Here is a 16,159-nt window from a genome sequence, read left to right as displayed (position 1 = left end):
CGCTTCGAGGACAGGAATTATACCGATCACTTTATTGAGCAAAACAGTTTACATTCGGGCCATAACCACACTAAAAACATGAGTAAAAAAAAATGATATCTCGAAAAACTAGTCATTTTCTGCCATACAAACCAGGCCAAAACCAACTCTGTCATCTGTCATATCAACAGCAGTCGCTCGCTCTCTTTCACCTGCACCAGCACTCATAGCAATTAGCCACTGGTGCGTTTATGGCCACACAAAAAGTGGGACAACTCAAACACCAAACAAAGTTACACTATGACTCCTCAATCATGTGTGTGCTTATTCTACTGTCATGTATTATTAATGTTCGTTTATGGATATTAATCCTGAAATGCTGTTACTAGAGAAAGTTACAGGAATGTAGACTTTATCCCATACTTACATTTCATTGTGCAACATGAGGATGTTTAAGGGGGAACTAAATGTGATCTCTGAAAGGGGTGCAAATTATTTCCAAAGCAGGACCCCCACTCAGACATACTGTACAATACTAATACATAGCTTATGAAAAACACGATTTTCACTACAAGTGGGCCAAATCACTAATATTAGAAAATAATTTCATGAAAATGACTTCTGTCGTATGAGTGTTATAATAAAATATTTAAATTGATTTGAGACAGGTGTACGTCTGATGTTGCTCCACTGAATGCTCAGGGAGTTGTTGTGTTTGCTCACACACAAACAATTAGAGGGAACATTGGCTATGGACACACTAAACTTGGCAAGGTGGATGTTGCCACCTTCTCCGTGCGCTATGGCTCCTTTGCCCTCCCAGCATTCATCTTTCAAGTGTCTCGACACGGTGCTAAACTGCTTGGCTTTGACCTCTTCTGCACTTATGGCTTCTCCATTACAGACAGCACAGGCTTTACCTTACTGACTGTGTGTACATACTGGCTGCACTGTTGGCCATGACTCTTTACCGTGCTGGGCCACATCAATGCTCTCAACCACCAGCCGCTCATCGACTCGGTTGTGTCCACTGTCATTCAACCTCTGGTCAATCACTGCAGAGCTGCTCAGGCAAACAGAGCAGTCATCCACGACAAATACCCCCTTCCCACGTCAGAGTAGCTGTCTGCTAAGTTCCACGGCTCTTTAGTCTTCTTCAAGTTGGACCTCCGCTAAGGCTACTTGCAGGTTACCTTACACCCAGACAGCTGCAACCTCACAGCTTATGTGACCCATATGGTCAGGCGTCTTCCAATACACACGCATGCCCTTTGGCCTCAGCTCTGCCCCGAACTGTTGTCAAAAAATCATGTCCACCATCTTTGCAGCATTCCAGGTGTGGTAGTGTACTTCGATGACATTGTGGTGCACGGTCCGTCACCTGCTGTGCATGATGAATGCCTCTCCAAAATACTCCAGGTTTTTGCACACCACAAACTTACCTTCAACGATGAAAAGTGTGTCTTCGCTGTACCCGCCATCGAGTTTTGGGGGTTCTGACTGACAGCTGCTGGTTTGAGCTACCTTCACTCAAATGTCGATGCTGTCCTACGCGTCCCCAAGCCCTCCTCCCCCTCACAACTGTTATCATCCTTGGGCATGACCGCCTTCTACCTGCACTTCTATCCACATTATTCTAAAACCACCGCACCGCTCTGTGATCTCCTCAAACAGGAGGCACCCTAGAACTGGACACTTGCATGCTCAGCTTTTGTCCGCCAGCTAAAGTCACAGTTCACCTCTTGCTCCATGCTTGCCCACTTTGATCTACAATGCCCCGCGTTTGTGACCTGTGATGCCTCAAACACTACAGTCGGTGCAGTCCTGTCTTAACTGCAGCAGGATATTGAGCGCCCAGTGGCATTTGTGTCAAAGTGCTCATTCTGACTGAGCATAAGTATTCAGTGTGGGTGAGGGAGGCACTGGCATGTGTATGAGCCTGTGAGAGGTGGCACATGTACCTCTACGGGCGACACTTCACGCTGCGGACGAACCACTAGACCCTTACAGCCCTCCTGATGATGAACGGCTCAGGCTACAAGCTGCTGTGCATCTACAGGTGTATAACTTCACTACACAGTTTATACCGGGCAGGGACAATGTAGTGGTGGACTTGCTTTCCAGTGCCACACCCAGCACTGTGCCAAACGCCACTCATTACTACCACTCTTCCCAGAGCTGGTACTCATGCTGCACGCACCCTCCAAGCGGCAGCAGCACAGGATCCAGTATTCACACTGCTTCGTGTTTATCCGAGAGGGCTGGCCAGCCAAAGTTCAGAGGACCTAAAAGCTTTCCATCGCATCAAGGGTGACCTCTCTTGTTGGAACGATGTCTGCGTGGCACGAGGGCTGTACACTGTGGTGCCCTGCGCCTTGAGGGCATGAGTCTTGGCCATGTTGCATGAGGGACATTTGGGAATCTACAATGTCAAGCAACGCTGTAGGGGTCTGATCAAGTGGTGAGGCATCAACAGAGACCTCGAGGCTCTAATAAAGGACTGTGCAGCGTGCCTCACCAGCGGCAAGACTGGCTACCTCCATCTGCACTTTTACAGCCTCTACTCTGCCCCTCAGCACCGTGCTCCCACATCCAGTTTGACATTTGCAAAGAGGTCCACGGCCACCCACAGGACCAACGCTTCCTCCTCATTGTCTATGACTTCCATTCTTAGTGGCCTGAGGTGCAGCACACCAGCTCCAGTCACCACCAATTATGTCACAGACTTCCTCGCCTTCTTATGTTCTCGGTGAATGGTATCAGAGCAAGGGGATGGCCTTCCATTCTCCTTGGCACTGCAGAGCACTCTGTTGCATTACAGGGCGACAACGCATGCTACAACAGGCAGTTCTCCAGGCCTCTCCAAGTGTTGTCTTGATGTAAATAAAAGTTTTGTGAGCACACAGTGTCTGTCCGTGCTTCCTTGCATGATTGCGAGCCATGACTCCCACTAGCCAGCTGGTCTGCACTGTATTTGTTTACACACTTCTGAACTGATTGTTCTTTACTGAAAAGTCTGATGACAAATACATGTACGCTAGAGATGCGCGGATAGGCAATTATTTCATCCGCAACCGCATCAGAAAGTCGTCAACCATCCGCAATCCACCCGATCTAACATTTGATCAGAACCGCATCCGCCCGCACCCGCCCGTTGTTATATATCTAATATAGACGATGCAAGGCATTAGTGAGGTTATAAAGCTTTTGCCTGTTAAAGAAAGGAGACTGATCCAATGCAGCACAGACATTCGCGTGCCACGCTGTCACGACCCAGACGCACACCAGTGCGCAATCATATGGGAGACGCGCTGAGCGCACCTCCAAGCGCGTCTCGCTGCCGGCGACGGCCGGGTATATGGGCCCGACGCTCCAGCGCCATCCATTTTCAGGGCTAGTTGATTCGGCAGGTGGGTTGTTACACACTCCTTAGCGGGTTCCAACTTCCATGGCCACCGTCCTAGCTGCTGTCTATATCAACCAGGGTGAGCCCCACCCCTTTCGTGAGCGCACTGCGCGCGGAGTGACCCCTGTTACGCGCCCCCGGCAACAGGGGTGGCGGGCAGGTAAGCTGCGCGGGCGGAGCGCGCGGAGTGACCCCTGTTACGAGCCCCCGGCCACGGGGGTGGCGGGCAGGTAAGCTGCTTACCTGCTGCGCGTGACGCCGGCCGCGGCGAAGGCGGACGAGGCGGTGTGTCGGTGCGGTGGGCGCGGTGGTGACCCTGGACGTGCGTCGGGCCCTTCTCGCGGATCGCCTCAGCTACGGCTCCCGTTGGGGCCCTCTCGGGGGAAGGGGCCTCGGTCCCGGACCCCGGCGAGGCGTCCCTTCTCCGCTCCGTAAAAGTGTCCATCTCTTTTTTTTTTTTTCTTCTGTTGTGGCATATGCTGCAGGTGCCTGCTCGTTTTTCGTATGTGGGTAACAACATTTAACTATGTATATATATTTCCGAATTAGTTTAACTGCCACCCGCCTGAATCTATTTAAAATCTAATTTTTTTCTATTTCAACCACCCGACCCGACCCGACCCGCGGATAAAATCTAATTTTTTTTAATTTCATCCGCCCGATCTGCGGACTCCGCGGTTGTGCCCGCAAACCGCGCATCTCTAATGTACGCGAACACTCTCACATCTTGTATGCATCTCTGTTTTCTCTCTCAGAGCCAGTTGAACTCAGATCTCGGCCACAACCCCTTGATGAAGAAAGTATTTCAGGTGCATCTGTGTTTCCTGCAGATCCCTCACTCTGAGGCTGCCCTCAAGCAGGTCTTCAACTCACTAAGAACATTTATCTACAAGGTACTTTATAGTTTAAATATTTGACCTAACCCCAAACTTTTCCACTAAATTAGTGATCTTAACATTGATTTTAATCATATTCAATATTTATATCTAACCTAATGAGAGGTCGCTAACATGGAAGAGGTCGGACGAATAAAAAAAAACAAAAAACCTTGAGACTTCCTGCGGGACGGATTTTGGATGCTGGTGGGCCGCATTCGGCCTGCGGGCCTTGGTTTGGGGACCCCTGATCTAAACTTTACTGCTGCCGGCTATTTTTTTTCTATACTTTTATTGTCATATTATCAGAATGTGTTTGTTATATTTTTGGCCAAAGTAAGACAAAGAAAACCATTTGAAGTTGTCTTTATTTTTTAGTTTCAATGCCATGATTTTAACAGTCCAGCCCGCGTGTGCGCAGACTTTCCCTCCGTGCGGCCCTTGAGATCTAATGAGTTGGACACCCCTAATGGACAGTATTACAGTATACAGTCGTGGTTAAAATAAGCACATAAAAAACATAATGTCATGGCTGTCTTGAGTTTCCAATAATTTCTACAGCTTTTATTTTTTTTGTGATAGAGTGATTGGAGCACATACTTGTTGGTCACAAATATTCATGAAGATTAGTTCTTTGATGAATGTATTATTATTATCACAGAACTATCCTCCAGAAGGTGTTATCTTTGTCCATGTAATGTCAGATGAAAGAAAAATTGAGCTGTTTGGCCACAATACCCAGCAATATGTTTGGAGGAGAAAAGGTGAGGCCTTTAACCCCAGGAACACTGGTGGTAGTGTTATGCTCTGGGCCTGTTTTGCAGCCAATGGAACTGGTGCTTTACAGAGAGTAAATGGGACAATGAAAAAGGAGGATTACTTCCAAATTCTTCAGGACAACCTAAAATCATCAGCCCGTAGGTTGGGTCTTGGCCGCAGTTGGATGTTCCAACAGGACAATGACCCCAAACACAAGTTAAAAATCAATCAATCAAAGTTTACTTATATAGCCCTAAATCACGAGTGTCTCAAAGGGCTGCACAAGCCACAACGATATCCTCGGCTCAGATCCCACATCAGGGCAAGAAAAAAACTCAACCCAATGGGATGACAATGAGAAACCTTGGAGAGGAGCGCAGATGTGCGGACCCCCCCACTGGGCGACTGGTGCAATGGACGTCGAGTGGATCTAGCATAATATTGAGAGAGTCCAGTCCATAGTGGAACTAACATAATAGTGTGAGAGTCCAGTCCATAATGGGGCCAGCAGGAGATCATCTTGAGTGGAGACAGGTCAGTCTGTGAAAAGTGGTAAAGGAATGGCTAAATCAGGCTAGAATTAAGATTTTAGAATGGCCTTCCCAAAGTCCTGACTTAGTCCTGACATGTGGACAATGCTGAAGAAACAAGTCCATGTCAGAAAACCAACAAAATTAGCTGAACTGCACCAATTTTGTCAAGAGGAGTGGTCAGAAATTCAACCAGAAGCTTGTGGATGGCTACCAAAAGCGCCTTATTGCAGTGAAACTTGCCAAGGGACATTTAAGCAAATATTAACATTGCTGTATGTATACTTTTGACCCACCAGATTTGGTCACATTTTCAGTAGACCCATAACAAATTCATAAAAGAACCAAACTTCATGAATATTTTTTGTGACCAACAAGTATGTGCTCCAATCACTCTATCACCAAAAAATAAGAGTTGTAGAAATTATTGGAAACTCAAGACAGCCATCACATGAAGTTCTTTACAAATGTATGTAAACTTTTGTTTGCGACTGTATGTCACAGCTGCGGCCAAAAAAAACAACAAAAAAAGGGCAGTATAAATTAGAGAGTACATCCAGCAGAAAATAGGCATTATAAACAAAGTGAGGTAGCTAACATGGAAGCGGTCGGACAAAGACAAAAAATAAAAAATAAAAACGTAAAACTTCCCGCGGGCCGGATTTTGGATGCTGGCTGCCGGGTAGTTTGGGGACCCCTGATCTAAACTTTACCGCTGCGGTTTACAACCTTGTCAAAAGATATGAAACCATGTGTTAATCACAAAGATTATTATTTATTTAAAAAAGTTAAAGTTAAAGTACCAATGATTGTCACACACACACTAGGTGTGGCGAGATTATTCTCTGCATTTGACCCATCACCCTTGATCACCCCCTGGGAGGTGAGGGGAGCAGTGGGCAGCAGCGGTGGCCGCGCCCGGGAATCATTTTGGTGATTTAACCCCCAATTCCAACCCTTGATGCTGAGTGCCAAGCAGGGAGGTAATGGGTCCCATTTTTATAGTCTTTGGTATGACTCGGCCGGGGTTTGAACTCACAACCTACCGATCTCAGGGCGGACACTCTAACCACTAGGCCACTGAGTAGGTAACACATAAGTACTAACGAAACCCATAAGAAATGACTTATATATAACTGAAGAAAAATACATTTACATTAGGGATGTCCGATAATGGCTTTTTGCCGATATCCGATATTCCGATATTGTCCAACTCTTTAATTACCGATACCGATATCAACCGATACCGATATCAACCGATATATACAGTCGTGGAATTAACACATTATTATGCCTAATTTGGATAACCAGGTATGGTGAAGATAAGGTACTTTTTAAAAAAATTCATAAAATAAGATAAATTAAAAACATTTTCTTGAATAAAAAAGAAAGTAAAACAATATAAAAACAGTTACATAGAAACTAGTAATTAATGAAAATGAGTAAAATTAACTGTTAAAGGTTAGTACTATTAGTGGACCAGCAGCACACACAATCATGTGTGCTTACGGACTGTATCCCTTGCAGACTGCATTGATATATATTGATATATAATGTAGGAACCAGAATATTAATAACCGAAAGAAACAACCCTTTTGTGTGAATGAATGTGAATGGGAGAGGGAGGTTTTTTGGGTTGGTGCACTAATTGTAAGTGTAACTTGAGTTTTTTTATGTCAATTTAATTAAAAAAAACCGATACCGATAATTAAAAAAACGATACCGATAATTTCCGATATTACATTTTAACGCATTTATCGGCCGATAATATCGGCCTGCCGATATTATTGACATCTCTAATTTACATACAATTATTTTGTGCTAAAATAAATTAAATTAATAATGAATATGTTTTAAGTAAACTGTTAATAAGATTAAAGTGCACAGATAAATACAGCTTCACCACATTAGTCATATTTTTTGCGCTTTAGAAACTTCTCTTTGACTGTCGCTCTAGGCTTCTTCTGTTTGTTTGGAATTGTCATTTCTTCCACAAGTGGTGGAAAAGTGTATTACAACTGACCACCTCATTCTTCTTTCAAAGTTATTTTAAGGTCCTTTTTAAAATATATAACAAACAAACATAAATTACATTTCTATTTCATTTTGTATTTGTAAAAGGCCTTTTTTTTTTACAAGTTCCTGATTGAATTTTTCCCCCCAATCTATTCTCTAGTTCCCCTGCACGTTCTTTGATGGCCGGGCTGACATGTGTGCCTCCTTTTGCTATGAAATCCTAAAGTGTTGCAACTCCAAGATGAGCTCCCTCCGCAGCGACGCAGCTCATCTTCTTTACTTCCTAATGAAGAGTAACTTTGACTACACTGGACGTAAATCGTTTGTCAGGACGCACTTGCAGGTACCTGTTACTGTTCCTGTTCCAACATGATTCATGCTTTGTGCTGTAATTCTATTATCTGCTCAGGTGGTAATTGCTGTGAGCCAGCTGATTGCTGATGTTATTGGCATCTGTGGCACACGTTTCCAGCAGTCTCTGTCAATCATTAACAACTGTGCAAACAGTGATAAAAGCATCAAGGTAAGCTCGTGATGTCGGACACTTCAGTGAATCAGCTCAATATGTATGACTTCCCACAACACATTTCAAACAGCTGATAAGGCGACTGATACATCACTCTACGTCTTAAAGTACATTTTGAAAACATTATAAAATGTTTTGCTGATCTTAAACAATGTGTTGACCTACACTTACATATTCCAATACTAATGTGTTCACATATACTTACATATTGCAATACTGTTAAATGTATTGCAAAAACAATGATCCTCCTGACTTCAAAACTATTGAAAATGTGTCCAAAATCAGCTACCATCACAACAGCTGACGCAACTTACAAACCCCGTTTCCATATGAGTTGGGAAATTGTGTTGGATGTAAATATAAACGGAATACAATTATTTGCAAATCCTTTTCAACCCATATTCAGTTGAATGCACTACAAAGACAAGATATTTGATGTTCAAACTCAAACTTTATTTTTTTTGCAAATAATAATTAACTTCGAATTTCATGGCTGCAACACGTGCCGAAGTAGTTGGGAAAGGGCATGTTCACCACTGTGTTACATGGCCTTTCCTTTTAACAACACTCAGTAAACGTTTGGGAACTGAGGAGACACATTTTTTAAGCTTCTCAGGTGGAATTCTTTCCCATTCTTGCTTGATGTACAGCTTAAGTTGTTCAACAGTCCGGGGGTCTCCGTTGTGGTATTTTAGGCTTCATAATGCGCCACACATTTTCAATGGGAGACAGGTCTGGACTACAGGCAGGACAGTCTAGTACCCGCACTTTTTTTACTATGAAGCCACATTGATGTAACACGTGGCTTGGCATTGTCTTGCTGAAATAAGCAGGGGCGCGTCCATTGTAACGTTGCTTGGATGGCAACATATGTTGCTCCAAAACCTGTATGTACCTTTCAGCATTAATGGCGCCTTCACAGATGTGTAAGTTACCCATGTCTTGGGCACTAATACACCCCCATACCATCACAGATGCTGGCTTTTCAACTTTGCGCCTATAACAATCCGGATGGTTCTTTTCCTCTTTGGTCCGGAGGACACGACGTCCACAGTTTCCAAAAACAATTTGAAATGTGGACTCGTCAGACCACAGAACACTTTTCCACTTTGTATCAGTCCATCTTAGATGAGCTCAGGCCCAGCGAAGCCGACAGCGTTTCTGGGTGTTGTTGATAAACGGTTTTCGCCTTGTATAGGAGAGTTTTAACTTACACTTACAGATGTAGCGACCAACTGTAGTTACTGACAGTGGGTTTCTGAAGTGTTCCTGAGCCCATGTGGTGATATCCTTTACACACTGATGTCGCTTGTTGATGCAGTACAGCCTGAGGGATCGAAGGTCACGGGCTTAGTTGCTTACGTGCAGTGATTTCTTCAGATTCTCTGAACCCTTTGATGATATTACGGACCGTAGATAGTGAAATCCCTAAATTTCCTTGCAATAGCTGGTTGAGAAAGGTTTTTCTTAAACTGTTCAACAATTTGCTCACGCATTTGTTGACAAAGTGGTGACCCTCGCCCCATTCTTGTTTGTGAATGACTGAGCATTTCATGGAATCTACTTTTATACCCAATCATGGCACCCACCTACTCCCAATTTGCATGTTCACCTGTGGGATGTTCCAAATAAGTGTTTGATGAGCCTTCCTCAACTTTATCAGTATTTATTGCCACCTTTCCCAACTTCTTTGCCACATGTTGCTGGCATCAAATTCTAAAGTTAATGATTATTTGCAAAAAAAAAAAATGTTTATCAGTTTGAACATCAAATATGTTGTCTTTGTAGCATATTCAACTGAACATGGGTTGAAAAGGATTTACAAATCATTGTATTCCGTTTATATTTACATCTAACCCAATTTCCCAACTCATATGGAAATGGGGTTTGTACTTATTCATCGTGTTAGCGTCACAGTGCATTAAACAGTGTTGAAGCTGAGCGTCCATTGACTTCATTGGGGGAGCATAGAGTGGGTCGTTTCACTGCAGCAAAACTTGAAAGCCATTGGATAAATGCTCAGCTTTGTTCTTCTCTTCATACAGTGAGTGCCTCTGGAAGTGTATGGAAAGTGGTCTTGGCCTCGACTGGGCTTCCCACATTATGTTTGGATGAACTGTCTGAGGCTGAATTGTTTGTTGTTTGACAGCAAACTGAGTGAATCAGCAATCTTGAAAAATAAACCACTGCTAAAGCATTTTTCAAGTTTCATTCCATTGTTCCGAGTTGATATAGGGAATTTAGCAATTAATAGGAATGTTTTCTTTTTAAAATCAAGCCTCTCTATTTATTTTGTTTGTTATTATTAGCTGAAAATGAGCTTCCCCTACTTGAAAGACCAGCAGCCGACACTGATTTAGAAACATAGTAAAAACTGTTGAATTGAAATATTTGACACCTTAATAAATTGTTAGGATTTGTATAAAAATGTTGTTTACTTTACTTACTACTACTGATTTACACTTATTTTGGTGTTCAGTTCACTTATAAGGGAACATTGTGTGGGCAGATGCTAGTTTAGGTTATTTGATTTTGGTTTTCTTGGCTGTAGTTCTTTTAATGCCCTGCTTTTCTTCGTAGCATACTGCTTTCCCATCAGACGTGAAGGACCTGACTAAGCGCATCAGAACAGTGCTGATGGCCACTGAGCAAATGAAGGAGCATGAGAATGACCCAGAGATGTTAGTGGACCTCCAGTATAGTTTGGCCAAGTCATACACGACCACGCCAGAGCTCCGCAAGACCTGGCTAGACAGCATGGCGCGGATCCACAACAAAAATGGCGACCTTTCAGAGGTGCGTTTTGATTATTTTTGATAAAAAGAGGGAAAATAACTTCTAACACAGACCTTTTTGAACAGCGTTGTCAACTGTCTCTTGAAAACAGAACCATCCCGTGTTAAGAAACAAGTAGGCTTCCTGTATTGAGTTAAAAAGGGATGCACTTTGTCTGGTATCACGGTGAGAATCAAAAATAATCAACTTCAGCCAACGGATGCCGGTGTTCTGTCAAAATTGGCTGCTTCCTTGAAAATAACTACCAGTAGCTTTCTCACGCTGTGATTGTCTACATGCTTACTGTTTGTCAGTGTTCGTAATAGCGGCGTTATATAATAGCGGCGTTGGTACATTATGCAACAAACAGCACCGCACTAAAATTAACTTGATATCAAATAGGAAGAGGCATCATCACACTGTGACACAGCAGACCACAACATACGCACACGTACACAACGGGAATATTGAACAAATCAATGATTGAAGTGCCAAACTTGCCATCCAAAATATACCCCGTTTGTTGACAAGAAGATATGACAGCCCTCGAAGCACATTCAATCTCGTTATTAAGCAGAGGTAACACAATCAAAGATTCAAAAGTGCTCTGCTAAGTAAAAAAACACAGCTCCGGTGAAACCCCCAATGACGTGACAACAATCATTTGTACCAAAAGAACACTTCAGTTTGCATGAATTAAAGCAAGCTATAAAACACTGAACAACTACACATAACTTCAACTACTTCAACCTTAACAACCCACCCACATCAGATTCTGACGACAATACAATATGAAGTATGAACGATAAACCGTTGAATATTTACAGTATGTGAAAGTTTGACTTCTACCTTGTTTACTTCCCTGACAACCTCCCTAAAGTTTTGTAATGAATCAGAAATATCAAGCAGCTAAAATGCGCCAAACATGGGGAAGTGTGGAGAGTGTTTTGCATATCATCCATCATGCTCTATAATGGATTTTTATAGTGCTTGAACATGTTTTATAATGTCCACAAAGTTCAATGAGCCGGAGGTGTGTTATGTGCTACCGTGTGCTGACTTTGTTGGTCATAGTTAATTTGCACCATGGATGGGAAAAAATGTTTGTATTTGCTCATATAAAATTGATTTGTATTCGCTCATATAAAATTGATTTGTATTCGCTCATATAAAATTGATGCTATGCTGTAGTCTCTTCTAAATGAAACTCATGGTCATTGCCCATCAATTCAGTCTTCTCCCACAGGAAGGTGTCAAGACTAGTTCTGTTCAATTCACAGCTGGGGACTAAATTTAGGCAAAAACAAACCTGTGACTGAAGACTTCGGCGGGCCGCACTACATGCTCACTGATCAGAAGATACAATGAAATAAACTCAATTTTAAATCACTACCTACTTGTACGCGAGGCACACGAGGTAGCTGCTTTTTGTTTGAGCGTTTGATCAGTTAATGTGAACTTTCTCATGCTTTAATTGTCTATTTGGTTGCTGGTCAGAAGATACAATAAAATAAACATAATTTAAAATCATTACCTTTTTGTACGCAAGGCAGCTACTTTTTGTTCCAGGCAAATATTTGAAATATTTGTGTTTGTGCACATGCTCAGTAGCGTTGGGGAGCCGACAGGACGAGGAGCAGACTTTGACAGAACATCGGAATGTGTGATTGCTCACCTATCCAATTAATTACCATTTGACTTTTCTGTCATCTGTATTTATGCTTTTTACCCGTGTGTGTGTGTGTAAATCGGCCTCTACCTGGTGGCAGCTAGTTAGCTAAGCACTTAGCTTCTGGTCTTTGGACTCCAAATGGGGCTTTTCAAAGCAGTCATAATTTGTCTTAAAATTAGGCAATGGGGTTGGTTTTAGATTTGTCATTATACCAGCTCTGCTCTCTTGTTGCCATTACAATAATGATGTCCTGTTTGTCTAAGTTGTTTAATGAACATACACACAGTGTATCCAGCTTTATGAAAGTAAAGCTGGATATCATAGAGCTGGACACTGATTAAAGGCCTACTGAAATGCGATTTTCTTATTTAAACGGGGATAGCAGGTCCATTCTATGTGTCATACTTGATCATTTCGCGATATTGCCATATTTTTGCTGAAAGGATTTAGTGGAGAACATAGACAATAAAGTTCGCAACTTTTGGTCGCTGATAAAAAAGCCTTGCCTGTACCGGAAGTAGCAGACGATATGCGCGTGACGTCACAGGTTGTGGAGCTCCTCACATCTGCACATTGTTTACAATCATGGCCACCAGCAGCGAGAGCGATTCGGACCGAGAAAGCGACGATTTCCCCATTAATTTGAGCGAGGATGAAAGATTTGTGGATGAGGAAAGTGAGAGTGAAGGACTAGAGGGCAGTGGGAGCGATTCAGATAGGGAAGATGCTGTGAGAGGCGGGTGGGACCTGATATTCAGCTGGGAATGACTAAAACAGTAAATAAACACAAGACATATATACCTGTATATACTCTATTAGCCACAACACAACCAGGCTTATATTTAATATGCCACAAATTAATCCCGCATAACAAACACCTCCCCCCTCCCGTCCATATAACCCGCCAATACAACTCAAACACCTGCACAACACACTCAATCCCACAGCCCAAAGTACCGTTCACCTCCCCAAATTTCATACAGCACATATATTTCCCAAATTCCCCAAAGTTACGTACGTGACATGCACATAGCGGCACGCACGTACGGGCAAGCGATCAAATGTTTGGAAGCCGCAGCTGCATGCGTACTCACGGTACAGTGTCTGCGTATCCAACTCAAAGTCCTCCTGGTAAGAGTCTCTGTTGTCCCAGTTCTCCACAGGCCAATGGTAAAGCTTGACTGTCATCTTACGGGAATGTAAACAATGAAACACCGGCTGTGTTATCCGGCACACCAGTCAAGGGGTGCATTCTATGGCGGGGGTGCGTTATCCGGCACAACACCTGCCGCAATACACCGCTTCCCACCTACAGCTTTCTTCTTTGCTGTCTCCATTGTTCATTGAACAAATTGCAAAAGATTCACCAACACAGATGTCCAGAATACTGTGGAATTTTGCGATGAAAACAGACGACTTAATAGCTGGCCACCATGCTGTTCCAAAATGTCCTCCACAATCCGTGACGTCACGCGCTGACGTCATCATACCGAGACGTTTTCAGCAGGATATTTCGCGCGAAATTTAAAATTGCACTTTAGTAAGCTAATATTGTATTGGCATGTGTTGCAATGTTAAGATTTCATCATTGATATATAAACTATCAGACTGCATGGTCGGTAGTAGTGGGTTTCAGTAGGCCTTTTGTACTGCTTTAAGTTAAGCAGGACAGAGCTACGTTAAAAAAAAATAATAATAATAATTATGTTAAGTTAAACAAGAAATATTTACATCCAATTAGTTTAATCTAACAATTGTTATGAGTAATTTGTATTAACAATTACAATCTTTAACATTTTGTCAAATAGTATAACATTTGTTTCGCACAAATAAAAAAGGGGCAACAAAGAAAAATCGGGTCAGACTCTACCAAAGAGACTACCCTTATTTATTTCTCAGGGAATTGGCAACCGAAGTAAGGCAGTATGTTTTTTTTGTGTTTTTTTTTGTCCTGTCCAGCTTCTCAGGCAAATCATATAGTTGATGTAGATGCCCATATCGGCTGTTCAGATTTACTTTACAAAAGAGAAGTGTAGGATACTTCTCTTGTTGCCTTATTTGTATTTGTAAGGCAGTATGTTTGAATGGTAACTTGTTTTGTCTGTTTCACTTTCAGGCAGCCATGTGCTATGTGCATGTTGCTGCTCTAGTAGCTGAGTACTTGTCGAGAAAAGGTGAGTTCACTGTTCCTGTATGTGTTAGGATTTTTTTTTTTTTTTATGACTTTACAATGCGCTAGATTACATACTGTAAATACAGATAGGAAATCATTTTCTCTCTTGATTTGGAAGGAATGTTTCGGCATGGCTGCTCAGCATTTCGCGTCATCACTCCAAACATTGATGAAGAAGCAGCCATGATGGAGGATGTAGGGATGCAAGATGTTCACTTCAATGAGGTATGTCCTGAAAATACCCCGATAAAAACTCTGCAAAGTTTATTTTTCTTCATCATCACCTAAATACTTTGTTTCATTGGCCTTATCTCTTTTCATGCAGACATTTTTAATTGTTCTGTGAAATTATGATGGGAAACTACAAGTAGACTTTGACACAGGGTGTTAGATCTAGACTTTGACACAATGTTTGGTCCATGTGCTATGACATAAAGTGACAGTGTCAGTGCACCACACTTCTCCAGACAATTTAATGACTGAAACAACTCTACTTGTGCAGGAGGTCCTGATCGAGCTGTTGGAGGAGTGTGCTGATGGCCTTTGGAAAGCAGAGCGCTATGAGCTCATTACTGATGTCTACAGACTCATCATACCCATTTATGAACAACGCAGAGACTTTGAGGTACTGAGCAGAATTTATTTACCAAAAAGTATCAGGTGGTACCCTCACAACCACAGGTAATGCTTTTGTACCTTGACTCTGAATCAGATCAGGTATTTTAAATCCAATAACTAAATCCTATGGGTTACATTACACATACATACAGTCACAGTCCCAAATAAACCACACAAGCTCTTCTCCCGTAGACACACTACTTGGCGAGGTAAACATAAGGGTCCTATGCAGTGTGCATTGGATGGCAGTGGAGAGCAGGTACCTAGGACCTGGTTTTAAACTGCCCAATCAGATTTTTATCTACAAAATCTGAATATTGGGACATGGAATGCCGCCTCTTTGGTGGAAAAGAAGCGTGCACTTGTATGAGAGGTTGGCAAGTTCCAACAAGACATAGTCAGACTCACCTCAAACCAAAGTGGACCAAACTCCTCGAGAGGAGCTGGTCATGGTTTTACTCTGGAATTGCTGCAGAAGAAAGCGGCATGCTGGTTGGGTTTATTAATAGCTTGATTCCTACATTTTGTGAGTCATCCCCAGTGGTTGAGAGGGTCCCTTCCCTGACATTTGGACCTGGTACTGTCATTTGTCCATCTGTACCAAACGGCAGCTCAAAATAGCTAGTGGTCATCAAGAAGGGTGTTGGAGCATCTGTGCTGGGGACTCTGTGGTTCCACTGGGAGATTTTAGTATTTTTTTTTTTGGCAATGACAGTCACATCAGGTAGTAACCTTTAGCATTAACCAAGGTGGTTCACAGCTGAGTGTAAGGCTTTAGGGATGAGACAATACCCAGAAAGGGTAACAATGTGAATACAAGCAGCCAAAAT

General features: G+C 42.7%; 1 protein-coding gene across 1 annotated transcript in view; it reads left to right on the top strand.

The window, feature by feature from the left end:
* Positions 1 to 16,159, top strand: part of LOC133617711 (dedicator of cytokinesis protein 9-like) — a 168,167-nt gene that overhangs the window by 130,575 nt on the left and 21,433 nt on the right. The window contains exons 39-45 of the mRNA XM_061977877.1: positions 4,141 to 4,278; positions 7,726 to 7,908; positions 7,975 to 8,088; positions 10,672 to 10,887; positions 14,655 to 14,712; positions 14,830 to 14,936; positions 15,214 to 15,336. Of these exons, the coding sequence (XP_061833861.1) occupies positions 4,141 to 4,278; positions 7,726 to 7,908; positions 7,975 to 8,088; positions 10,672 to 10,887; positions 14,655 to 14,712; positions 14,830 to 14,936; positions 15,214 to 15,336 (939 nt within the window). The remainder of the gene's footprint in view (positions 1 to 4,140; positions 4,279 to 7,725; positions 7,909 to 7,974; positions 8,089 to 10,671; positions 10,888 to 14,654; positions 14,713 to 14,829; positions 14,937 to 15,213; positions 15,337 to 16,159) is intronic.

Source organism: Nerophis lumbriciformis, linkage group LG01, assembly GCF_033978685.3.
Source record: "Nerophis lumbriciformis linkage group LG01, RoL_Nlum_v2.1, whole genome shotgun sequence".
NCBI lineage: Eukaryota > Metazoa > Chordata > Actinopteri > Syngnathiformes > Syngnathidae > Nerophis > Nerophis lumbriciformis.
Note: the sequence above shows the minus strand (reverse complement) of the source record. Positions and strands in the feature narration are given on the sequence as shown.